The sequence below is a fragment of the Monopterus albus genome, unplaced genomic scaffold, assembly GCF_001952655.1.
Source record: "Monopterus albus unplaced genomic scaffold, M_albus_1.0 scaffold43.1, whole genome shotgun sequence".
Taxonomy (NCBI): Eukaryota; Metazoa; Chordata; class Actinopteri; order Synbranchiformes; family Synbranchidae; genus Monopterus; species Monopterus albus.
In genome coordinates this window covers 119228-146573 of record NW_018127923.1, presented here as the reverse complement: position 1 = coordinate 146573, position 27346 = coordinate 119228, and the positions used below count along the sequence as shown (strand labels likewise).

Here is a 27346-nt window from a genome sequence, read left to right as displayed (position 1 = left end):
TCCAAACTATCTCTAACTCTATCCAAACTGTCTCCAAACTCTCACTGACCACAACTCTCCATCAAACACCCACATTTTGAATGGAGCCTGAGGGGTTTATATCGCTGTCAAAACTCGCGGCAAACTCCGAACCACGTCCTGAATCAGTCACGTGGTACAGCCGGGCAGCGAGGCTTCTGACGTCATCATTTTCAGCTCCTCCCCTAAACGACGCAAGCCTCGATATGCGCATCGCGGAAACGCCCCCTCCCCTACTCGGCACACGCTTCGAAGCCTCGATACGGAACGTCACATCACTAGGCGTTCCTCGCCATTGCTGTTATTGTCGCCGGAGCCGGAGCGAGCAAAGAGTTGTAGCTCCGGTGGTATGAAACCAGTAAATTCCCAGTGGCTTTGTGAGTTGGCGATATCCAGCAATGCCTGTCTGTTGTATGTAAGCAGTGCATGACATTTGTGTACTGCAGAAGAAGCAAAAACAACACAAAAAGAAAAAAATGAAGAAAAAGCCGGCATTCAAGAGTGGAATGTGCAAACACGTTCACCTCGGTGGGCGCCGTGTTGCTTTCATGTGTTAAACTGCAGTTTCTTAGAAGGCCACCATATCGTAGCTCCAAAACCTCAGATCACTTATACTATAACTTCCCTCTTAAATTACTATTCTGCTGTTTTCTTCCCCAAGCAGTTATGGTCCCAGTAATTTCACTTCTAAAGCATATCTTGGTGGAGGCTTGAGAAAAATACTGTTTCATTAAAACTGTAGACATTTAAACGGTAATATTTGGAGTAAAAGGAAGGTCCACAGTATTTTACACATACTGTAAAGGTTTGTTTACTTTTCGTGGGAAGTACTGCTCAGTTGCCTTCTGTGACTGAAAAAAAAGAGTTGTTCAGGTGTTTCAACAGTTCCCCTGCAGGAGCTGAACTACAGTAAATGAATACCTTTTTAAGAAAGACATCTGTTTCCATTCCATGTGTAACTCTATGTGGAATGAAGCATTGTGTACCATATTTTAAGCTCAGTGCTCTATGTCACTCGGCTTTAACTGTCACAGAGAGCTGAATGTTACATTCACATCACTGGCAGTGTAAAATGTAGCCTTTTGTCTGTTTTGTGTTACCACTGTCCCATTTCTTTGTGTGAGGAAGTGCACATCATCATCATGTTTAAAGGGATTCTAATTGTTGTGCTGCTGTCTTACTGTTAAATTCACAAGCACAATCTCTCATTTTCATTGTTAATTAATACCAGTTTGAGAGAATGTGTTTTTCCAGTTGAGCTGTCTGTTATAAATTCAGCAAACAGACTCCAAATCATGCTGCTTGACAATTGTTTACTCTGCAAGTAGATCAAGAAGTGATGCGCAGGGCTCTTTATGTGAGGATTACCAAGCTGAAAAAAACAGCCACACAGGTGGTATTGACAGTGCTGAACTTGGCAAGGGAAAAGCCCACAGAACTGCTTTTGGAATACAGAGATGTGTTTCCAACACCACAAGTTATGTAAACATGTGCATATGAGCACAGTTATATGTATATAGCACATACAGGCACAACTATATATCCCTGCTACTCAGACACTGTGTGCCCTAATGCATCATGCCTCCATATCACCATGACAACGAATCGTGGCTGACTGACCAGTTTTCTATGGGTGTGTGTGTGTTGCTCTGATTGGATTTACTGAGCAACAACACATCATCCAAGTGCATTTCACAGTATTATTGACTTCAGGCTACAACCCGGTCATCTCTTCAACACAGACAGCAGACTGAGAATTTACTGTGTTTAGCACTGCTACTGTAGATACATTCTCTGTTTACAGAAAGTCACTGAATATGGAAGCAGTACAATTAGTTCATCCAGTTAATGGATTACAGGGAATCAGTCTTAATTAAAAAAAAAAAAACATCCCTGGCCAAGAATCAAGTACCAAATACATATAAACACATGCGTGAAAACAGCAGAGATGGGACAAATCCATTGTTTTACAAGTCTCTATTTTGGCAATAAAGTTCCAAGTCAAGTCCCGAAACCAGACAAAAGCCTCATTTGGATGGGATTATAATTAGGCCTACAGGGAGAAGTGGGGAATACCATATTCAGTGTGTGCCATGGTAATTTAACTCATCGCATCAGATGAGATTTTAACAATCTGGAAATGACATGATCTGTAATAGTCATGGACATTTAGCAAGACAAAAACAGACAAAAAGCCAAAAGCCCTCTCACAAGGATGCAGGCATGGAAGGATTACTGAACAGGCCTGCTGGGACCAGGCCTGGGGGCCTAAGGGATCAGGGGCCCCTAGACCAGAGCCATGTAAGTGACTGTTAACATTTCTTTCACAAAGCAGTCACAAGGACTTGCAGAACAACTTCATAGCATAAACAAGTAAAACACTGACAAAAATCACCATAGGATACAAACTGATTTAAAAAAGGAGCAAAATTACTAAAAAGAAATGGTGAAAGATCAGAAAGGGTCATGAAACAAATGGCTACAACTAAAGACAGATGCAAAATGATTAAAACAAGACACAAACAGAAAGAATGGAGGGAGAGACATGAGGCAGATAAACACAAACATGAACACATGAATTGATTGTAATTTACACTTTCCACAGATATCATTAGCTCAGATGTTCTTTGCAAATAAGCATCCTAGAGGAGGGCAGTCAGGGAGAGATGCCTCTATTTCTGAAGACTAGTACTCTTTTGACTGAACATGTGCTTTCAGCTGAAGATTTCTAATAATGCTTTGCATTTCTGGGCATAGATTTAGTGCTTTCAGGTTTAAACAAGCAGAATAATACCAAACATCAAATTAAAAAAACTAAAATGGACATATTGTTACATATACAAACACATACAGTATCAAAGCTCTTAAGCCAAACAGCAAAATCTACACTAGAATTACATTTAACAGTCCATGTGTTTTCAACTTAATTGTCTTGGATCATTTGTGTGTCCCAGAATTTGAGTTCCCTCACAGGTTAAGAGAGTTGGAGACTGCCTTGGTGATTGGCTGCCAAGTTGTAATTCTTATTCTTTAGTATTTGATGGTGAGCTTATGTAAGTGTCTGCAGGCCATGATGGGATGGTGAAGAGTTCCACAAGTCAAAGGTGTTCTGGTCTGATAGCTATGGAGGAGATGAGGGCTTCTTGTCATTGGTGGCGATGTCGCCCTGGTGGCCAGAATTCCTGAGGAGGTTCTGGATCTGTTGCCTGCTGTGAGGGGACCCTCTACTACACTGCCTTTTTTTTGCTGGACACATTATTGCCTTTACACACTTTGGTTATCTGAGGCTTCATCTTAATTGAGTCTTTTACAGTGTCTAGTAAAATTAAAAGTCACACCTATACAATTATATGTTTGTTTTTGGTGAAATTGTCATAAATGTATAAATTCAATTATATATTTATTATTGAGGTCATAGTTAGAAGGTGGTGTGTCATCTGGAAGGAGGAAAGAAGATAAGGAAACATGGTGGTGGAATGAGGAAGTACAGGACAGCATTCAGAGGAAGAGGCTAGCTAGAAAGAAGTGGGACATAGAAAGGTCTGAAGAAAGTAGAGAGGATTACAAGGAATCGCAGCACAGAGTGAAGAGGGAGGTGGCAATGGCCAAACAAAGCATGTGATGAGTTGTATGCCAGGTTAGACATGAGGGAAGGCGAGAAGGACTTGTATAGATTAGCGAGACAGAGAGATAGAGATGGGAAAGATGTGCAACATATAATGGAGATTAAAGATAGAGATGGAAAGGTGGAAGAGCTGAATATTGTAGAGCAGGAAGTAGCAAAGATTAGAAAGTGTCATGATTCTGCTGCACTGCTTCCAGTCTCATGCTTTTATTTTGATATTACTTCCTGTTATAGTCTCATCTCAGCTACGGACAAGGAGGTGCAGTAGCTTAACCTCTAGAGTCCTGAGCTTTGGAAACCCAAGCTGTGCGGTCCTCATATGAGGACGCAGGGACTCTAGAGGTTAAGTATTTGGGGTCAACAGTCCAGTGCAATGGGTAGTGTGGAAAAGAAGTGAAGAGGTGAGTGCAGGCGGGTTGGAGTGGGTGGAGAAAGGTGTCAGGAGTTGTTCTGCCCTGGCTGTTAAGGTGAGCACAGCTATGCAGACAGATAAACTCCCGGACAGGTGACAGGTGTAATGTCTTTTATTACAGTGCTTCCTTCACATACCCATAAGGAGTGAAACTGAAAGAAATAACAAACGTGTCTCTCAGGTACTTAGCTGTAGCACATTAGCATCATCATCTATGTAAACACATATATGAAATAATTCAAATAAACCTAAATTTGCAACACATTGGTCATCATCCTCATAAGAAAGCTAATGGATGTTTATACTAAGCTAAATGTACATTGGGGCAAATAAGTATTTGATACACTGCCGATTTTTCAAGTTTTCCCACTTACAGAGAATAGACAGTTCTGTAATTTTCATCGTAGGTACGCCTCAACTGCGAGAGACAGAATCTACAAAAAAATTCCATTAAAACACATTGTTAGATTTTTAAATAATTTATTTCCATTTTATTGCATGAAATAAGTATTTGATCGCCTACCAACTAGCAAGAATTCTAGCTCTCACAGACCTGTTAGTTTGTCTTTAAGAAGCCCTCCTATCCTCCACTCATTGCCTGTATTAACTGCACCTGTTTGAACTTGTTACCTGTATAAAAGACACCTGTCCACACACTCAATCTATCAGACTCCAACTTCTCCACTATGGGCAAGACCAAAGCGCTGTCTAACGACATTAGGGACAAAATTGTAGACCTGCACAAGGCTGGGATGGGCTACAGGACAATAGGCAAACAGCTTGGTGAGAGGGCAACTACTGTTGGCGCAATTACTAGAAAATGGAAGAAACTCAAGATGACTGCCAATCTACCTCGGACTGGGACTCCATGCAAGATCTCACCTATCCTGAGAAAGGTGAGGGATCAGCCTAGAACTACACGGGAGGACCTGATCAATGACCTGAAGAGAGCTGGGACCGTAGTCTCAATAGTTACCATTATGGCCACCATCATGGCTTAAAATCCTGCAGCGCACGCAAAGTCCCTCTGCTCAAGCCAGCACATATCCAGGCCCATCTGAAGTTTACCAAAGACCATCTGGATGATCCGGAGGAGGCTTGGGAGAAGGTCATGTGGTCAGATGAGACCAAAATAGAACTTTTTGGTATAAATTCCACTCACCGTGTTTGGAGGAAGAAGAAGGATGAGTACAATCCCAAGAACACCATCCCAACCGTGAAGCATTGGGGTGGAAACATCATGCTTTGGGGGTGCTTTTCTGCAGAGGGGACAGGACGACTGCACCGTATTGAGGAGAGGATGGATGGGGCCATGTATCACAAGATTTTGGGCAACCTCCTTCCCTCAGTAAGAGCATTGAAGATGGGTCGTGGCTGGGTCTTCCAGCATGACAATGACCCAAAACACACAGCCAGGGCAACTAAGGAGTGGCTCCGTAAGAAGCATTTCAAGGTCCTGGGATGGCCTAGCCAGTCTCCAGACTTGAACCCAATAGAAAATCTATGGAGGGAGCTGAAACTCCACGTTGCCCAGCGACAGCCCCAAAACCTGAAAGATCTGGAGAAGACCTGTGGTACCAAATATTAAGTTCTATTTTTCTATTGTATCAAATACTTATTGCATGCAATAAAATGGAAATAAATTATTTAAAAATCTAACTGATTTTCTGGAATTTTTTTGTAGATTCTGTCTCTCACAGTTGAGGTGTACTTACAATAAAAATTACAGATCTGTCCATTCTTTGTAAGTGGGAAAACATGAAAAATCGGCAGTGTATCAAATACTTATTTGCCCTACTGCAGCTGCCATATAGCTGTATTACTCACAAAGAACGTTATCCACGTTATCACAACTATCAAGATAACCTTTTATAATGCTGTTAAAACATAACAGTACTTACAGGCAATGCTTCTGTAAACAACAAACTAAGGATGAATGCAGATTGAGGCATAGGACATCTGAATCATGTAGCTGTCACCTATAACTAAGCATGCATGATTTACTTCCTGCTTCCTGTCTAACTCACTGGCTGTAACAATGCATAACAAATGGATGAACAAAACATAGCGCCCTCTGCTGGCAAGATGAAACACAGCCAGCACAATAGTGTCGTGTAACAGAAGAGTGTCAGGAAGAAGAAAGGAAAGGTGTACAAGGCAGTAGTGAGACCACCTATGCTGTATGGGTTACAGACTGTACTAGTGAGGAAAAGACAAGAGGCAGTAAGGTAGCAGAGATGAGGATGTTGAGGAGTGACCAGGATGGACAGGATTAGGAACGAGCATGCCAGACGGACAGCTCAGGTTGGCTGCTTTGGGGACAAGGTCAGACAGGCCAGATTGAGATGGTTTGGACATGTGCAGAGGAGGGATAGTGGTTATATTGGTAGAAGGATGTTGGAGATGGAGCTGCCAGGCAAGAGGTCAAGAGGAAGGCCAACGAGGAGATATATGGATGTGCTAAAAGAGGACATGAAGTTAATTGGGGCCAGAGTAGAGGATGCCGAGGATAGAGTTAGGTGGAAACAGATGATTCGCTGTGGTGATCACTAACGGGAAAAACCAAAAGTTTTTCTGTGACTGTGGTTCAATGGGTAGAGGAGTCGTCTTCCAAACAGAGGGCTGGTGGTTCGAATCATGGTGCCTGCATTACACATGTCAAAGTGTCCTTGGGCAAGACACTGAACCCCAAAGTTGCCCCCAATGGTTAGAGCCATCAGTGTGAGTTGGTGCCACAGATGGTTGCCTCGGTTCTGTACCGGAAACAAATTCCTTGTGTGTGTGTAACATACTTTGCCAAATAAAGGTGATTATCCTTATTAAGTAGAAGAAAATAAACAAAGAGATGATTTAAAGCACCATTGATATACACTGAACCAATTTATAAATGGAACACTTTTGTGTTTGCTCCCATTTTTCATGAGCTGAACTCAAAGATCTACAACTTGTTCTATGTACACAAAAGGCCTATTTCTCAAATATTGTTCACAAATCTGTCTAATTCTGTGTTAGTGAGCACTTCTCCTTTGCCGAGATAATCCATCCACCTCACAGGTGTGGCATATCAAGATGCTGATTAGACAGCATGATTATTGCCCAGGTGTGTTTTAGGCTGGCCACAATAAAAGGCCATTCTAAAATGTGCAGTTTTATCACACAGCACAATGCCACAGATGTCGGAAGTTTTGAGGGAGCGTGAAATTGGCATGCTGACTGCAGGAATGTCCACCAGAGCTGTTGCCCATGAATTGAATGTTCATTTCTCTACCATAAGCCGTCTCCAAAGGCATTTCAGAGAATTTGGCAGTTGCAGCGTGTTCTTTTATGAAGAATAATCGGAGTCAAATATCACCTTTCAAACATTTATTATCATAACTGAATGGACCTTTGAATAAAGCAATTTACAGAGCTCTGGGTTCCATCTCTATCTGAAGCCCTGACCTCAACAGCAAAACCGTTCAACTCATCTTCAGGACGAGAGGGAACGCTATCTTCCTCAACTCAGTTGATTTTATACAATTTCAAATGTGCCATTGTAGGCTGGTCTGGTCCTCTCGTGCTGTTCCATTGGTCCATCTATCCATCCGTCCTCCTCCTGCATCGTTTCTGCTCCAATGGGAAAGGCAGCTTCCTAAAAAGGGAAGAAATTCTACTCTGTCTAAATTCCTACACTCACTTCTTTCCTAGTTACTAACTAACTATACTTTATGAGACATGGCTTTCCGTTTGGCTAAATAAACTGTCTTGCCTGTGTGTGTCTGTATATGGTCCTGCCTTTGAAGTTGTCTTCCTCTTGCTGGCTTTTAGATCTAATCTCTGTTTATTACCCTTGGTGTCCCAGTGACCCCAAATTCCCTGGCCTCTTCAGCCAGGTGGTGATAATAAAGTATCGATGGACCCTCCTTGTCAAAGCTGTAAACCTAATGAAATTCAGTGTTTTAGTGAACCAGTCCCCCCTTTGATGTTAAACAGTGATCCAGTTGACTGACACAGTAAATACTGACCAGTGATTCAGTGAACACATAGGGTGACATGTAACTACATATACATAACTGTAAGATTAAAGTAGGTAAACTTATGTGTGCTATAAACTAAATCTTAACTATGATAGAATAATCATACGCAAACAAAGTAAACACGCAGGTTGACTAATCAACAAACATAGTGTCAATCTTCTACTAATTAAGTTCCTAATTCAATCAAATGTTAGAATCAACCTTAAAGTATGACTTTGTTAATAATTTTACCCAACACAGTACATCCAACCGGCCTCACAACCACAGACCTCCACATCCAGCATCTTCACCTCCAAGATTGTCTGAGACCAGCCACCCGGACAGCTGCTGCAACAAACCAAAGAATTTCTACACAAACTGTCAGAAACCGTCTCAGGGAAGGTCATCTGCATGCTCGTCGTCCTCATCTGGGTCTTGACCTGACTGCAGTTCATCGTCGTAACCGACTTGAGTGGGCAAATGCTCACATTTGATGGTGTCTGACACTTTGGAGAGGTGTTCTCTTCATGGATGAATCCAGTTTTCACTGTACAGGGCAGATGGCAGACAGCATGTATGGCATCGTGTGGGTGAGCAGTTTGCTGATGTCAGCGTTGTGGATCGAGTGGCCCATGGTGGTGTTGGGGTTATGGTATGGGCAGGCGTATGTTATGGACAACGAACACAGGTGCATTTTATTCATGGCATTTTGAATACACAGAGATACCGTGATGAGATCCTGAGGCCCATTGTTGTGCCATTCATCCACGACCATCACCTCATGTTGCAGCATGATAATGTACAGCCCCATATTGCAAGGATCTGTACACAATTCCTGGAAGCTGAAAACATCCCAGTTCTTGCATGGCCAGCATACTCACTGGACATGTCACCCATTGAACATGTTTGGGATGCTCTGGATCGGCGTATACGACAGCGTGTTCAAGTTCCTGCCAATATCCAGCAACATCGCACAGCCATTGAAGAGGAGTGGACCAACATTCCATAGGCCACAGTCAACATTCTGATCAACTCTATGCGAAGGAGATGTGCTGCGTTGTGTGAGGCACATGGTGGTCACACCAGATATTGACTGGTTTTTGGACCCTCCTGATACAGTAAAACTGCACATTTTAGTGGTATTGCGTTTATAATTTTGTTCAGTGTATAATGTAGTCCAGTACAACACCACCTTTAACTATGACCTCAATAATAAATATATAATTGAATTTAGTGTTGCGTTTATAATTTTGTTCAGTGTATAATGTAGTCCAGTACAACACCACCTTTAACTATGACCTCAATAATAAATATATAATTGAATTTAGTGTTGCGTTTATAATTTTGTTCAGTGTATTTAGAGGTGTCTTTATATTTTTGTCCTCCCTAGCTACATACATGAGAGGGTCAGTATATTAGGAACACCTCTGAATTATAATGTAGTCCAGTGTTGCATTGAAGAGCATACAACTGTACAGGTGTGGCTTTTAATTTGGCCAGTCAATGTATGTGCAATGCCAAAAGTTATTTCCTCTCCTGTTTGCACAAGATGACTCCCTGCTGAAAGACACATTTGAGTATACTGTATATCTACTAAAATGAATAAGTAATTAGTTGTGTAGCTTTATCGCACTTGTTTGAATCTTTAATCTATTTATTTCATAGTCATTCAAAGTTGAAGTTTCTTTTTTCTTTTGAGGGGTCGGGGGTGTCGAGTCTTAATTAAATCACAAGGTCCATGACCGACTCAAGACCAAATCTTGTGATTTAAGTTCACATGTTGGAATCTCCATTTAAATGCAATCTTTACTGCTAATTCATTAACATTTGCTAAAAAATACAGTTCCCAACTCTTTTAGAAAATGACTGTGCCAATAAAAAACATTTTGTTAACCATGCAACAGGGGCTGGGTTTGAGTGCCACAGGCAGTGTAGCACAGAGGTGATCTAAGAAGTTGAAAGTGTTGGTTTTGTTGTGTTGGCTGAGTCTCTCAAACACGGGAAATACTGCAAACTGTGCAAGTATCCAGTGCAAATTGAATGGGAATTTATCTACTGGTTGTAAAGAACTAAAAAAGGTATTGTAATCCCTAACTGTTAAAAGTACAACAAAACAAACATTCCTAGGTGGACTGACATTCAGGACATATTTATAGATTTAAACCTACTGTTACGTTAAGCTGTGTGTGAGTTGTTTAGGACCCAGTAAATATGCAGATTCGAACCCAGGTAGACAGGAAAACGTATTTAATGCTCCAAAAATAACAAACAAAACAGAGCCGGTCTCGTCCGCTGATCTTGGGGCAGCTGGGCACACTGAGTTGACTGGACTACTGTCTCCCGGGGTGAATGAGAGGCGTTGCTCGCTAAATAAGAACAGAAAGAGAGTGTAAGAACAAGCAGCAGGTATGGTACAGATTGTTTTTGGTAGTCACTCTGGGGACCTGAACAGCTGAGTGCGCCGCAGGCCCAGGGAGTAATCCAGGGAGAAGGAGACTGGTGCCAGAGATCTCGGGTTCGGTGTGTGGGTCCCCTGATGAGGCAGCGTTGGTAGCTGAGCGGTGCGACGTAGGATGGTGGCGCTGTTCCAGGATAGCCTAGGAGCTCTGAGAGGTGGAGCAATTCACAAAAAGCAGTCCAAAAACCAAAAACCCCTTTAAACGTGTGAAGGGCACAAAAACCGATACCACAGAATAATGCGCAATAATAGTTCACAATGTTGCCGAAGGAGCGTAGCTCAAACAATGGTCCATAAACTTTGACATGAACATGGAACGTAGTTACCACCAGGATAATACATAATAATCTGGCGACGAGGACGCACCAACGCTGACCCTATATACTGCTCCAATAATGGAGAGCAGGTGTGCCTCGTCGCCTGGAATGCACCCTCACCTGTGGGGGGGCGGAGCTGCTACCTGTGCCTGCTACCGAGGTACATGGGGCGGCCCAAGTCACAGACGTAACACCTACCTAAGCACCAAAAGAGGGAAAGGAGGCCAACCCAAAAACTGTTTCTCTGAAAATAAATAACTCGTCTACAGCATTTTCAAATCCACAGTTGTTTGGATGGTTTGCTCACTGACTGGAGGTCAGAGTTCACCCATTTACTATTGAACGCTGCATCACCAGTGGTATATACAGTATATAAGCCCTCTTTTTAATTTCTTCAGTCTCTTTTTTCATTTGTGCATTTATGAAAATGCAGAATAAGCAGTGATTTTCAGAGTTCAGAGCTGTTGATACCAGAGGATACCAGCTTGTTTATTCTGTATTACTCTCATAAATCTCACTAAAATATTGATGTTTTCTATGTGTTTCCACAGCATTTCCATCATTTTCAAATGTGATTAAAACTGAGCCTCTTCATATGAAGGAGCTGCTAGAATATTTGAATTCATTGTTACTCTAGGCAGGACTGTGAACATTCAAACAGCAGGGGGAATCATAGAGGATGTGATGAAAATATGAAAAACAGTTTTCACATTTTTCACAAAAAGACATGTTCCTGGACTGATGAAAAACAGACTGAACAAATAATATACAGGATTTACTGAAGCTGGTATATAGACCATGATGCTGGAGGCAGGTTACTTGGATAACTGAGATTTATCTGTCATCTGCATAAAGGTGAACAAAGACTTGGTGTTTATATATGGATGCCCTAATGGTGTCATAGACTTAAAAGAATACTTCATTCTTAACTAGGTGTCAATTCTTAAAGCTGCTCTAACTAACTTTCACCCACTAGCTATTCAACTGTTAGAGTTAATGAGAATCAAAACACAGTCAGGCACTATCCCATCCTGTTCTCCCTCTGCTCCTCTTCACTCCTGCCTTGTCTGTGAAACTACATCACATGTGCTCACACACCAATATCTATTGCTGCTTGAGGTACTGAAATTTGTTATATCAAGATAAGTGTGTGGTGTTCGTTTCTCATGGTGTTATGTTGCTTGTTCTCCATTGCTGTTGAAACACTGAAATTTCCCCATTGAGGGATCAATAAAGAAGGTTAGTTTGTCCCAAGAAGGTTCTGCTTTCAAGCCCAGACCGACCTGATGCCTTTCTGTGTGCAGTTTGCATGTTCTCCCTGTGCCTGTGTGGGTTCTGTCTGGGTACTCCATCTTCCTCCCACAGTCCAAAGACATGCAGCTTAGGTTGACTGGTGACTCTAAATTGCCTGTAGGAGTGAGTGTGAATGTGTGTGATTGTTTGTCTATGTGTCAGCCCTGTGATAGACTACCAACCTGTCCAGGGTGGACCCCGCCTCTCACCCAGTGCCAGCTGGGATTGGCTCCAGCACCCCCATCATGACCCTCATCAGAATAAGCAGTATAAATAATGGATGGATCCCCCTCCCCCACACACACTGTTCTAGTTGTGTGAATTTTAACAACTTGTCACTAAAATGCTACATGGACTGCAATGTTATGTCTGACATAAACTAACTGTGTGGCCTGGACCAAAGCTGAGCAAAAATTCGCAAACTGAGCCAAATTACTCCATTTGCTTGTCAGCTAATGTGTTGTGATATTTTCATTAAATGTAATATGAAGGTATAATTTTCAGTGTAGTCCCATGTTTAATTCAGTATTCCTGTGTTTCACAGATGCAGATCTACATGTATAACTCAGACGACTTCGATAGCCTCAGCGCAGCACTCAGGGAGAGGAGGATCATCGCAGCCATGGCTGTGTTTTTTCAGGTAGGAACCTTTTCTTTTCTCCAGGACTGTGTGTGTGTGCTTTTATAACAGCATGAGGAAGAGGACAGTTTTGTCTGGTCTTTCCTTATGGAAGTCATACTTTCTGCTAGCTCATGGTTTACTGAACAGTTCACCCCAAACTGAAACTGTTATTATAATTGTTACAAAGATACAGAGAATAAGCTACAAACAAGCACAACATAGCAAGGAAATCTAGGCTGTGTGGACTGCAGGTGCAGCTGTAGGGCTCAGTATTTTCATGTCCCTTTATGAAAACCTCATTTAATTAATGTTTTTCAGGAAGTGAACTCTATGTAAGCATTTGTGGAGGCTCCACTGTTAATGAGTGAAGGCAAACTGACATTAGTTGCTCATAATTTTTTTTAACTGTGATTGGTTCTTATGACCTCTAGGATTCATTGTACACATTGAGATGAAAACGGACTGAAAAGTAGCTGTTGAGTGGTTTATAAATTGTCCTTTTTCTGGAAACTGGACCATAGTGACTAATGTAGTGGCTTTTTAAGGTGTTGGCCCATATTTATTAAAGGCATTTTATTATGAACCATCCACCCAAGTGCCTGAATTGAGTTTTTGTGCCATATCCTACCTATAGATAAGAGCAGATTATTTCCTGGGTTTGAAAGATTTGTTTCTGCTTAAAGAACATTGGTGGAGAGTGATAGAGAAGTACTTTTGTTTTGGCTTATTATTCCCATAAGACCGACTTTAGTTTAGTTTGGGATAGAAAAAAGTCAAATATTCTGAGTTAGAGAGTTGTGGGGATGTGTTTTTATACAGTATGCTGTAAAACCTGTAGGTTAAGATCCAAGTTCAGCCACCAATGAAGTCTCCTCTCTTCCTCTGGCATGTTGAGTGGCGTTGTGGTACTGAGGTCATTGTCAACTCTATCATTTTCAATTGGCAAGAATAAAACGTTCATTTGAGGCCATTGATTACCTAAGTGGGCTTTTAGTTGCTCAGTTGATATTTCCACCTCTCACTCTAGTTTCTCTTACTCCATGTCTGTAGTGTCTCTTTCACTGCTTGCAAGACAAACTATGCACAGTAAAGTTTATACAAGCACATCACATACAGTACATGTATTTGTCAGCACAAATACATATCTCTGTTATTTCTAGTATGACAAAAATGGCTTACTTTATTCTGAAAAGCAGCCAAACTGCTGCATTTACTGACAGGTAAATCCAGTTATCCTCCAGTACAGAACATACTCTGTTCTTTTAGTTCTTGTTTCCCCCACTACTCTTCTGATTTATGGTGTAGTGATATATATATATACATTTACGTGTACTTTGAAGTGGATGATAGGATGCACTTGCAGCTTGCAACCTGAAAGACTGAGTTGAACCTGTGCCCTCAATAACATGTCTCTCACAGATGGTCTCAACAGGGTGTGCTTGTGTATTTTGTCTCTATGCAGAGAGGAGTGTGCACTGGTGCCAGCCTCAGTGCAAGTGCATTTTTCTTTATTCATCCAAGTGCCTCACTCTCACTCTCCTGCCCTGTTCACAGATTTTTCCCCCTTTGGAAGGCAGGTTCAAACGATGTGTGCAGGTGTGTGTACAGGACTTACTTACTATGAAAACAGAGCACACACTGATGCTATCATGTAGTCCATATGTTATAAATTCAAGCTCAGGTACAGCACACACATACGCACAGCTGTACCTGAAGACCTGTGTGTTGTGGCTGCTGGCCAGAATATATTATTCAAGCACAAAACTATTTTCCACATATGATGCTATGTTTTATAGCATGTTTAGGGTAGAGTAGGGGTAGGGTAGGGTAGAACTTTATTGATCCCACAGTGGGGAAATTCCAGTGTTCCAGCAGCAGTAAGGGACAAACAGAGAGCAAGCAACAAGACACCATAAGAACAGATACCACACACCAATCTTGATAGACAAATTCAGAAATCACAGAAAGAAAAAAAAACACAATAGTCAGGCTTGTCTTAAGATGGAAGTTAGTGTATTTAGGCTTATATTTCAATTGTGATCAGTTCACAACATGAACAAAACACATTTTAATTAGGTTAAACTAGAGAAAGCAGATCCTGAAGAAACTGCAGGTGAGTGCCTCTGATGCCGCAGCTGCCTGGTATTAGTGTTTATAGTCATTTAAGTATAAATGCCATACATCCAAGTCAGCCAGAGTCATCTAGTCTATCAACTCCATGTATCACAATACTTACAACAAAACTGCATCAGAAGCTGAACTTTGTGATTGCTTGATTCAGGTGCAGGGTGGCACTGAACTCTGAGACTGAAGCACAGTGTAGAACAGTATGCACAGAATGTACCCCAAACTCAGACTCCACACATTCACATTTTCTTAAGGGAAACTTTTCATCACAAATCTAAAGCTTTCAAGCCAAATGGTTCAGGTTATCAGTTGCACTAAGAGTACTGTATTGTGGCGGATGGCCAGTAATCTGAAGCATGGCAGCATGAACAGGAAGACACAGGAAGCATAACAATATACCCATGAACTCAGGCAGGATATGCCACGGCAGCAGTAGTGTCCCTAGTTGGCAGAACAATAGAACAACATGCAACGCAATACACTGCTAAGAACACAGCATGCTGTTAATCACATCTGTTAAAAACAAGGGAGAAGGAGTAAGTTGAAGACTTGAAGACAGGACAAAGAATTATCATGGATGGGGTTTCACTGGTTAAACAATAGTATCCATATTAGTGAATGTGTCAACAAAAGCAGAGTGACAGGCAAGCATACAGTATGGCACAATCTTCACACGTACAACTTGATCACAATTAGAAATGTGACATTCTTCACGTGGTGAAACCTGTCTGATTTCACACTGATAAAACACCCTTAGTACAATATGATACTGTCCACAGTTACATCAGCTCCTCTGAAGTTATTAATCAGATACAAAGCAGTATGCCTCGGGAAGGACGGAAGAGGGTTCATTTATTTATTATATTTGAAGGGAAAGTTGATCCCCAAAGCTGAAAGAAAGCAAATTTGTTCCCCTGATGGTCTCAGGATGCACACACAGTAGCTCATTTGAATGGGAATTGGTCCCATAATAGTGTCAAAGTGGAGGTGCTCAGCAGGAGGAAGAAGAGCATGATGATGGTATGATATAGTTTGAAGAAAACATAAGTCTTCATTGTGCTCTAAATCCAATGACTGTAATTAGCCGGTGCAGTATATGCCGACACTGCTAAACAACCACTGAGCTGCTTCCAGTTCAGCACAGTGCACACCATTTGAGGAGGCATGAGCCTCAGCAGTTCTGCAGCGAAACAGAAGTCATTACGTGTAATTTGCTGACAGTCTTACTAATGTTTAATTGGATGAGGTTTTTCTTCTTTGTTGTGATGTGGTAATGAAAGACAATGTTCCCATGTGCTCTGTTTCAGTCATCCCTTCCCTGCATGATCGCTTCCCTACTTATTACACACCATTACTCAGACTGAAAAATTGACTGATACTGACATTACTCTCCTCCCCATTACCAAATAAAAAGGTTCCCTTTATGCTGATTTTAAAAATTGATCATTTTTCTACAGTATACTGGACAACAAGTGCACTGTAACACAATTATGTCCATATCTGCAACTCTATAATGGTTTGAGTGAGAAACAGAGGTTTTTTTGAATAGTTTTGGTGATGTCTGCTCTTATATCTTTGAAAATAAGAAAAAGATATAAAAACATTGGGACTATAGCTAAAACAATGAGCCACAGCTGGGTTAAATAGTGTTGTTTGGATATGATTACACCAAATGAGGGAATATGTTCAGGAAGGATGGTGTTCACCTCTCCAGTAGAGTTCAGAGACTTTAGAATCAATGCCAAGGTGTACCGATGCTGTTTTGGTGGCACATGGTGGCCAGTAGAAACTTGTAATAAGTGCAAATAATGTAATAAAGAATGTAATAAAAGATAATAATCTAATAATCTACCAATGATGTAATAAAATGGTGAGCACAGAACATAATACTGCATGTTTGTATCAAGTCATAATGTAATAACTACACATGATTTAATAACTGCAACTAAGATCAAATTCTCGCTGAAATTCTGAAACGCTGCCGATTCATATGTCAATAGCGCTGACATATCTTCAAACGTTATGGAGCTACATCCTGAAGAAAACCACCAAGAGTGAAATATTGTTTTTCTTGAATATCTACCACTACAAAGGGGTGGTTGTGGCTCAGGAGGTAAAAGGGATCATCCCCGGCTTCTCCGGTCTACCTGTCGAATTGTCCCACAGTTTTGTTAAGTGCCTGGCAGCTTTTCTAACTATTTTGACTCAGGAGCAGTAAAGTACATAAAAAAATCAAAACAAGATCAACAACATTAAATAAAAAGCACACTATCAACAAAGAATGCATATATGTGCAGTGTGAATGACACTGGTTTTAAAGTCTATAAACTGCTTATATGGAATCTCTGAAGTACAATTATTTAGTCTTTCAATACATAAAACTCCTAAAACCCTCATAAGGGAAATATTTATCATAGGTATTTTGCATTTGAATGACATCCTTAGACTTGAAAACATGTAATGGTTGAAATGGTGGATCACAGAATTCATAATGTGATGGCTGGGACAGAAACAGTTCTGTAAAATCGAATAGAACAGAAATACTCTATGTACTGAACCTTTATGTATTAACCCTTTATTATTGCAGGTTTTTAAAGATGTGCTAGGTTATTACATTTTTAACATAAAAGTCATAACTTTGTGATAACTTAGTAGATTATGTGCAAAAACATTGTTTTGCACTCACTGTTTAATATTACATTACTTGCAGATTATTACATTATCAACTTTTATTAAATTGTTTAAATTACATTATGCACTACATGGCCCAGCACCTTACTGAGACAGTTTATGTTGTTGTTGTTGTTGTTGTTGTTTTCCATTTGTCACCTGTTTGAAATTGTTCAAACCCCTAATGTCTCCCAGGTGCATGTTATGAAGAATGAATGTGCTGCAACAGCCATGTCTGTTTTACATCCTAGATGTCATCAGATTTTAAGTCAAGGTGCTTAAACTTTTCCTATGTAAACCCATAAAAACCAACCATGCTAAAAGTAATAATTCTCTGTCATAACAAGTGAGTCATCAACTGGCTTATGAGACAGGAACATGCAGTGTGGTGTGTAAGAAAGATATGATTCAGTGAGGGTTAGAAAAGAAGTTCCATGATGTTTTAAATCTATCAACAGATGAGCCAGATAGACCAGTCTATTCTAAGAATGACCAGAAGGTGCCATTTCCTTTGGTCTACATTTCCTGAGAAGTCTGAACTTACTGTATGAATGACTAGAAAGCCCAAATGTCTGGGACAGGTGCATTTGTCAACACTTTGCCTGAGTGACTGATGGATGAAAGCTTTGAGTAGTAAGCACTGGGCTGAGGTGTCTTTAATCTAGCTGTAATCTGACAAAAAGGTCAGTCTCTGTTAACCTAGACCTGCCATTGACCTGATGGCCCAACCGTTTTGTCTAGACCTGCTGTAAGACTGACCAGAGGGCCTGTTCATCTTTACATCAAATGTACACAACCTGAGTAGCATGTTAGCAGAGGAGCAGCTGCAGCTTCAGTGCTCAATCTGGGTCTACACAGGATGTGTCTAGTCTAGTTCTAAGGCCAGAAGTCTCTCCATTAATCTGGATTTACAGTAGAGATGAAAGAAAGGTCCAGTTTCCTTTGATCTCTCTGTCCATCTATTGTATGAGCAGAATGCCTAATCTTCTTTTGTCTGGATCCAACATTGGCCACATGCCCAAAACTTTTGTAGTCTATATACGTACATAAGATTCCTCTGCTTTAGTCTTACAATCATCTGAAGTCAAATCAAAAAAATGTCATGAAGGCAAGGTTTTCTTCTGCCAGGTCAGAAACTAACAGGTAAAGAACAGTAAAGTAATGCCTTTCTCCTCATCTTCCACCACTTACTGACAAAGTGGTCACTGATGTAATTAGTAACTCTACTCTCCAATGTGTCTTGTTTTAAAAAAGGCTAACCATTACATCCATTACGCCACTGATTCATCAGCAGTTAGTGCTGCCAAAGGCAAAGGGAGGAGATGAGTGTCTGTTAGACACAGAAGGAGGCGTAGGAAGGCAAGAGAAAGAATACATAGTGAGGGCTCTTGGAAGGATGACAGTGGGAGGAAGGGACAGGCGAAAAGAGAGGGAGGGGGAGAGAGAAAAGTGGTAGAAAAAAGAAATATGAGGACATGTCACATTGTACTGTAGTTTCTTTTTTTTGATTTGTCACTACAGTGACCTGTCCCTGGAGAGAAAGAGGGAGATGGGGCTACGGAAAGAAAGAATGAGAGATGCAGGATCGAAGAGGGAAAGGGGGTAGATAGAAAGAGAGAGTGGGACATTGTGATGTGAGGCCTGGTGGCTGAGGATCTCAAGGGATGAGCCTGTGGGCTTTCAGAGATAAACATTAATAATGAAACGCTAATTCCCTCTGTCCTCCTTTCTTTCTTTCCTCCTCACTGTCTCTGTCTGTCATTTTCTCTCTACGTCGCCATGGCCGACTCCTTTTTTTCCCTTTAGACAGGCACTTTTCCTCACATACTTTCTTGTATTGTTATGTGCCAAAACCAAGTTATGTATTTCAGTTCCCATTAACTTTTCCTGCTATTTGAAATTATTATACAAGGTGTGTGTATGTGTGTTTGTGTATATGGGTGGGGGTAAGCAATACCTTTATCTTTCCTTAAGTTACTTTCTCATTCAGTGTTTTGCTATATTTATCAGCTGTACAAATCCCTCTTGTCCACAATGCTATGAGGACACAGAGGCCATTCTTTTCCAGTGGTACACCAACATTTTTGGCTCAAGATGTTGGTGTACCACTGTACAAATCCCTCTTGTCCACAATGCTATGAGGACACAGAGGCCATTCTTTTCCAGTGGTACACCAACATTTTTGGCTCAAGATGTCACAGCACTCCTCAGTATCCATTTGAATGCATAGTAATGCAGCTGCAAATACAATCAGGATGCCTTACAATTTGTAATTTGTAAACTAGCAGATTGGCAGGGATGCCTCTGTCAGCGAAGAGGAGTCCTTTTAAGGTAAAGTTAAAACAAAAGTTTATTGAGCAGCAGCTCTTCAGGAAGAGGATGCTATGGTGTAAGATTAGGGTCACTTTTCCATTGGGGGTAGGTAGCCAAACTAGCACTAATATCAAGCTTCTTCACTGGATTTGATTACTGATGGCTTAATATTAAAATATATAAAAATGATACAGAAAAATATCCTACATACAGTGCCTTGCGAAAGTATTCGGCCCCCTTGAACTTTGCGACCTTTTGCCACATTTCAGGCTTCAAACATAAAAATATAAAACTGTAATTTTTTGTGAAAAATCAACAACAAGTGGGACACAATCATGAAGTGGAACGAAATTTATTGGATATTTCAAACTTTTTTAACAAATAAAAAACTGAATAATTGGGCGTGCAAAATTATTCAGCCCCTTTACTTTCAGTGCAGCAAACTCTCTCCAGAAGTTCAGTGAGGATCTCTGAATGATCCAATGTTGACCTAAATGACTAATGATGATAAATAGAATCCACCTGTGTGTAATCAAGTCTCCGTATAAATGCACCTGCACTGTGATAGTCTCAGAGGTCCGTTTAAAGCGCAGAGAGCATCATGAAGAACAAGGAACACACCAGGCAGGTCCGAGATACTGTTGTGGAGAAGTTTAAAGCCGGATTTGGATACAAAAAGATTTCCCAAGCTTTAAACATCCCAAGGAGCACTGTGCAAGCGATAATATTGAAATGGAAGGAGTATCAGACCACTGCAAATCTACCAAGACCTGGCCGTCCCTCTAAACTTTCAGCTCATACAAGGAGAAGACTGATCAGAGATGCAGCCAAGAGGCCCATGATCACTCTGGATGAACTGCAGAGATCTACAGCTGAGGTGGGAGACTCTGTCCATAGGACAACAATCAGTCGTATACTGCACAAATCTGGCCTTTATGGAAGAGTGGCAAGAAGAAAGCCATTTCTTAAAGATATCCATAAAAAGTGTTGTTTAAAGTTTGCCACAAGCCACCTGGGAGACACACCAAACATGTGGAAGAAGGTGCTCTGGTCAGATGAAACCAAAATCGAACTTTTTGGCAACAATGCAAAACGTTATGTTTGGCGTAAAAGCAACACAGCTCATCACCCTGAACACACCATCCCCATTGTCAAACATGGTGGTGGCAGCATCGTGGTTTGGGCCTGCTTTTCTTCAGCAGGGACAGGGAAGATGGTTAAAATTGATGGGAAGATGGATGGAGCCAAATACAGGACCATTCTGGAAGGAAACCTGATGGAGTCTGCAAAAGACCTGAGACTGGGACGGAGCTTTGTCTTCCAACAAGACAATGATCCAAAACATAAAGCCAAATCTACAATGGAATGGTTCACAAATAAACATATCCAGGTGTTAGAATGGCCAAGTCAAAGTCCAGACCTGAATCCAATCGAGAATCTGTGGAAAACTGCTGTTCACAAACGCTCTCTATCCAACCTCACTGAGCTCGAGCTGTTTTGCAAGGAGGCATGGGCAAAAATTTCAGTCTCTCGATGTGCAAAACTGATAGAGACATACCCCAAGCGACTTACAGCTGTAATCGCAGCAAAAGGTGGCGCTACAAAGTATTAACTTAAGGGGGCTGAATAATTTTGCACGCCCAATTTTTCAGTTTTTTATTTGTTAAAAAAGTTTGAGATATCCAATAAATTTCGTTCCACTTCATGATTGTGTCCCACTTGTTGTTGATTCTTCACAAAAAATTACAGTTTTATATTTTTATGTTTGAAGCCTGAAATGTAGCAAAAGGTCACAAAGTTCAAGGGGGCCGAATACTTTCCCAAGGCACTGTATATATGCCCGTTGCTGTTCCTTTCATTTTACTTTGTTGCTCTCACTTGTTCTGGGATTTATTGTACCACAGTTGTTGACAAGTCTGCCAGCACAGATGACCTAATCTCCATATTTGCATAAACTCAAGATGCAGACAGATTTGAGATAAGTTGCCAGTAACAAATGCAAAGGTCTACAGTCAGATTATTCTGATATACAGTATATACAGTATATCACATATTAAAACTAGCCGTTTATAATTTATACCCACTTGTGCTTTGTGACAGTATATAGTGTACTTTTGATTATGTGGTGTATTGCTGTACCTTGCACAATAATTGTCAAATTAATTTTTTTTAATTTATTACATTGAAAGTTGGGTAGACACATTGTGTGTCTTTTTATCTTGTGTGATTGTTTTATTGATAATGCACAAACAGGAGTAGCAGTACTATGCAATGGCAATAAAGCTTTCTATTTATTAGTATAAATATGGTATCACCCCTCCCTCCTTGCATTCCTGGAACTTGATTTTAGTACTACCTTGTGAGGAGTGCTGAAATTTAGCTCCAGGAACTGCTGTCTAAAGCAGGTGGAGGGCACCGGAAAGAAATGCAGAACACATGACATATTTCGGAATGTTTCAAAAATGGAAAAACCCTATGTGGCAACCTTCACATATGGTTTCTGGATTGATTGCCCCCTGGTGGCTAGTTGCAGTATAGAGCATAACTCCAGCTCCCTTCGATGTTAGGGGGAGCGAGATGATCTTTGTAAATTGCATCACTTGCCAGAGGACAATGTGAGGGACTTCTACAGACTTTCAGATTAAACCAGGAGTAGACTAAGTGACTCACTGTTCTAAAATGCATTTGTTGATTTCTTCAACCATATTAAGGTTCAGTCACTGTAAGTTTAAACTTTCTTCTGCAAATCCTCTTGTTGTGGCACATCCACATGTGCACAACAGCCTTCAGGCAGCAGATTCAAAGTGAAGGTGTATTCAAATTAACACAGCTGAGGCTATGCTCATTTATAACACTAGTGTGGGTAAATAAGCTGCTAAATAAAATAATTGCAGTGCTGCGATAGTTTCCGCACCTGATGGTAGTTTGCAACTGGTTTAGTAAATATCCCCCTTAGGCTCAAGGATGAACTGAATAGATTTTGGTGGTCAAAGGTCAAAGTCAGTGACATCACATCTGTTCCATTCCTGTGAATTTGACTGGTTGGAGGAGGCATACAACTGAAGCAGTAATTCTAGTTTTTATTTGTTCCCCCTGTGTTTTACTATGGGTTTCACAATCCAGTTCTACACAAGAAAATGGTGTTTTCAGGCATTTGCTGTGGGCTGTTCTGTATGCTCTTTGTAAACAAAATACTTCCACTGTGCTAGTGAACATGTGCCCCGTATAGAAACAAGTCAGGGTTTTTTGCAAGGTTTACACAAAATGCTACACGCTACATTACGCTTGTAGTGTAGACACAACATCCAGCTCATTATAACCTATTACTTTACAGTACACTGAGACAGAGGACTCCCTTTTGTGTAATTTGATACATTAAGCATTGTTGAGAGAATTGTTCAAAATGCCTCTTTTTTCTCTGAATTTTTGCCATTGTATTTCATGAAACATAAAAGTCACACATGTATTTTTCAAATGATAATTTCCAAGAAACATTAAGTGAGCAACACATTTAACCTGCAAGTATTAGTTTAATGGCTGTGATTTTCTGCCATTTTAACAGCATGGCATTCAAACTGATCTTATCGAGCTACCTTTTCAAAGGCGCTTCCTGCTAGATGTTTTACATATATTTGAATATAAATCATTCTCATGCAATAACTGGCATGGTATTCATGAGACAGGCTGATGAAGAAAATCTCAGATTTGCCACACGACCAGCTGAAGCCAGCTTTTGTGTTACTTACACATTCTAAAGATAACCTCGCTTAGAAATGGTAGAAAAAGACACTCCTTATAACGTCAGTATTTGGCAGAGTATCAAACCAATGAATTGACAGCTGCCAACACATCCAATGGTATGTAGCAAACAGCAGCTGCTAATAGGCATAGTGTTACTTTACTGAAATGTACCATAAAAATGCTGCAGGCCACAGCACAACTAATTGATTCCATGGCAATGTACCTCCTGTTTCTTGGACAGCAAGGTTACATGTTGATTGTTTCATTTTAGTGAAGACTTTTAAGGCTTAACGTAACATTGTCCAAAAGAGTTGCTAACATCATTGAATGGCGTAACTGTGTTTGTTTTTGGGTGCAGAAAACATCTATGTAAGTCTTTTTTAACTGGTTATATATGGTGTTTTGGAAGACAACATTATGTCATTTAGGCATAGTTTTTTAATTCTTTGATTTTGATTGCTACCCCCATGATAGCACTGATGCTCTAATTTAAGTAAATGAAAATGCATGTGTTTCTGTGACCTCATACATTCAGATGGAAAGACCTGTGAGAGATTGATTGCAGCTGTTTATTTCTTCTAATTGCATTGCACTTGTTTTCTCAGCAGCTCTTCAGTTTTTTTTGTTTGTTTTTGACTCTCCCTCCCATCTTTTCTTTCTCCTAATTTAGCACCAATCTGTTGTTTTTTTCTCTTTTTTTAGATGATTAAAAGCACATGCTGCTAGGTACTGTACTGTTATTGTAACCAAGCGTAAGTCTGCTGTTTTTACAACAAATGCTTATCCTATTAATATATTATTCCAGTTAAATCGTAACATTTGCAGACAGTTGCAAAGAGATGTTTTATTTGTGCTTAAATTAACAGACACTTTATACCTGAGGGGAACTGAGTCATTGTAGCAATAGCGGGTATATTAATGCTGGGCAGTAAGGCATTGCCAGGAAATGTGTCACAGTAATGTGATTACTTTTTTCAGTAACAAGTAGTGTAAGGGATTACAATTAAATCCAGTACATGACAGTTACTCCTACTGGGAATCTGTCTTGTTATTCAGTGGGCAGATTTGTCCAGAGTATGGCTGAGGTGAGGGGTAGATAGCATTTATCAAAAGAGGAGAAATGTGACACTAGCGGATATTTACTAATTTGTGAAATTGTACATGTTCATATTTACTAAGGAGTCGCAGTGAGGTTTTGCAGCAGACATACAGAAGAAAATAGGTGCTGCAGGAATGTGCACCTCTGGTCTCATGCAATATGTGTTTTAAGGTGTTCCTGTTTAGGGATGCAAAAATTAGGAAGGAGAGAATGGAAATGTATACAAATACCCTCAGTGCCTGATTCAGCACCGCTGTGACAGAGGGGACTGTGGCTGAAATTTAACAGCAGGAGAAAGCAGGTGTACAATTTGAGGCCCTGCTGTCAGGCCCTGCAGTCAAGGTCTCAGATGACTAACTTGCTAGCAGTTAGTCATCTGAGACCTTGTTGGAGTTAAGACCATGAGAGAGGATGTTTGTAAATCGCATTGCTCACCAGAGGAGGACAGGCTTTCAGGTCAAACCATGCTTCAGTTACTGAACAAAATAAAAGATGATTTGACTGGCAGTAGACTACATGATTGCAGTTCCAAAATGCATTTGTTGATTTCTTCAACCATATTAAAGTTCCTCTTCAGGCAACAGATCCAAAGTGGGGGTGTATTCATATTAATACAGCTGTGGCTGTGCTCATTTACATCACCAGTGTTAGTAAATATGCAACAAATAAAAAAAATTGCAGTGCTACATTATTTTCCATGCTTAAGGGTAATTTGCAACAGGTTTAGTGAAGTGATTCCAAAGCTGTCTTCTTTATATGTTACTGTATGTCTGCTTGGTTGGCTGATGGCAAATGTCAGCCACAGAGATTAATTTGTATAAAGGCACCTTTGACAGAGCTGACAGCTGAGTAACAATAGTAACAAGTATTGTTACTCATTACTTTTGGTGCAGAGTAATGTGTAATGTAATTCCTTTTTAAATATAAATGTATAATGAGCTGTAATTGATTACAGTTTTTAAATAACTTGCCAAACAATGTTATTTACCTTGTAATGAAAATCTATTTATTATTTTAGGAAAAAGAGAATTTTAAAATTTGTTTATGCAAAGATAAATGTATTTATATTTATTTGGAGACCGTTACCAGAATTTTTTTTTTTTATCTGATTGACTACTATTAATTCATAACAGATCATATAAGCATTGTGTGCACCCACATATACTTACGCATTTTGTGTAATATTAAAAGTATTTAATGAATTACTTAAATGTTTGTACAATTCAAAATACAAATTATTTAAATATGTACAGTGTGCTGTGATGTTTTTTTATGAATAATAGTACTATGTGATAATCAGTGTATTGTACGGCACATCTTTCTTTATTCCTCAGGTGGGAGGGAAGGACAATCCTGCTGTTGACCCCATAATCCATGGTCTGAAGGGTGTGGTCCATCATGGTGAGTGGCATTTGCAATGCCTTGTCATGCATGGGATGATAATTATTGACTCAGAAGAGAGTCAAATTTTTTGTAGTTTAGATTCTACTTTGGGTGATAATGTATAGTTAACCTGTTTTTGTTCTCTATCCCCACACATATACTATAGGTCTAGAGGATAAGGCCAGTCATATTCAATATAGTAACCATGTTTTCAGCATTCCCCATACAGAGACTGAAACAACAATGAATGGCCTCTACTCAGGGTTAATGTCTGTCAGACTCCATCCTGGATTATCATATTTGCTTGTGCTACTGACCTCTGTTGTTTTTCAAAAACAATTATAAACACATTAGTGAAACACACCGCTGCACAAGGTGACATGTTTCTTCATTATAAAACATATAACTTGAATATTTGTAAAAAATAAAAATAAAAAAAGAAAGAGAAAAAAGAGACTGAACAGCCATATGATTTTACAAGCATACTGTACATGTGAAAGACCTCAGTGAGAGCTCTCTGCTGTGTTTGGGGATTGTTGAAAATATTATTAATAATTATGGTCCTATCCTTTCAGTCCAGCCCTGTTGTACTAGATTGCCATCGCCTTTCACTTTGACATTTCAGTCACACAGTTAATCATAAAATTTGTCACAAGAATAATAATTCTTATCCAATAATTAATATCCAATTAATTAGATATTAGGAACCCTTCTAATCAACATACAGAAGCAGCCACTTAGAATTGCACTTCCCAGCTGAATGGCTTTCAGCTGCCATGTGGTTCCTGTCAGTCTTCCAGGGGCCCCCCTTCTCCTGTTGCCTGACAAGGCATTCCTAGATTCCACAGTAAACACACCTATTAAAGAGCTATTCCTTGATTTGCACGGTGTCACCATTAGATGGTGCTTTGTTCTTAAAAACACACAAACCAGAGCGTGACTGCCTAAAGTCCTGGGGCCTATTTCAAGAAGGCGGTTTAACAAACTCAGAGTTCAAACCTGAACTCTGAGTTGACTTACCCAGAGTTGGAAAACTCAGAGTTTTCGGTTTCAGAACAGCTGAAAAGAGTTGGTTTAATCAACTCTGAGTTGTTTGACTCAGAGTTAGGCGCGTGCCACGCGACTATAAAAAGCCCTGAACAATGGAGTGAAGAAATTACGAGTCACCATGGCAACAGGACCAAGCCAAAATAGGTCTGCGTTTTTCCCCGACAGAAATGGATGTGCTACTACAAGCATATAGTGACTACGAGCCCATATTTCGTAAAAAAAA

At 40.3% G+C, this 27346-nt stretch overlaps 1 protein-coding gene across 1 annotated transcript in view; it reads left to right on the top strand.

Annotated features, from left to right (window-relative positions):
• LOC109960064 (receptor-type tyrosine-protein phosphatase gamma-like) overlaps window positions 1-27346 on the top strand; it is an 807477-nt gene that overhangs the window by 738839 nt on the left and 41292 nt on the right. Inside the window, exons 5-6 of the mRNA XM_020599907.1 lie at window positions 12663-12758; window positions 26025-26091. Of these exons, the coding sequence (XP_020455563.1) occupies window positions 12663-12758; window positions 26025-26091 (163 nt within the window). The remainder of the gene's footprint in view (window positions 1-12662; window positions 12759-26024; window positions 26092-27346) is intronic.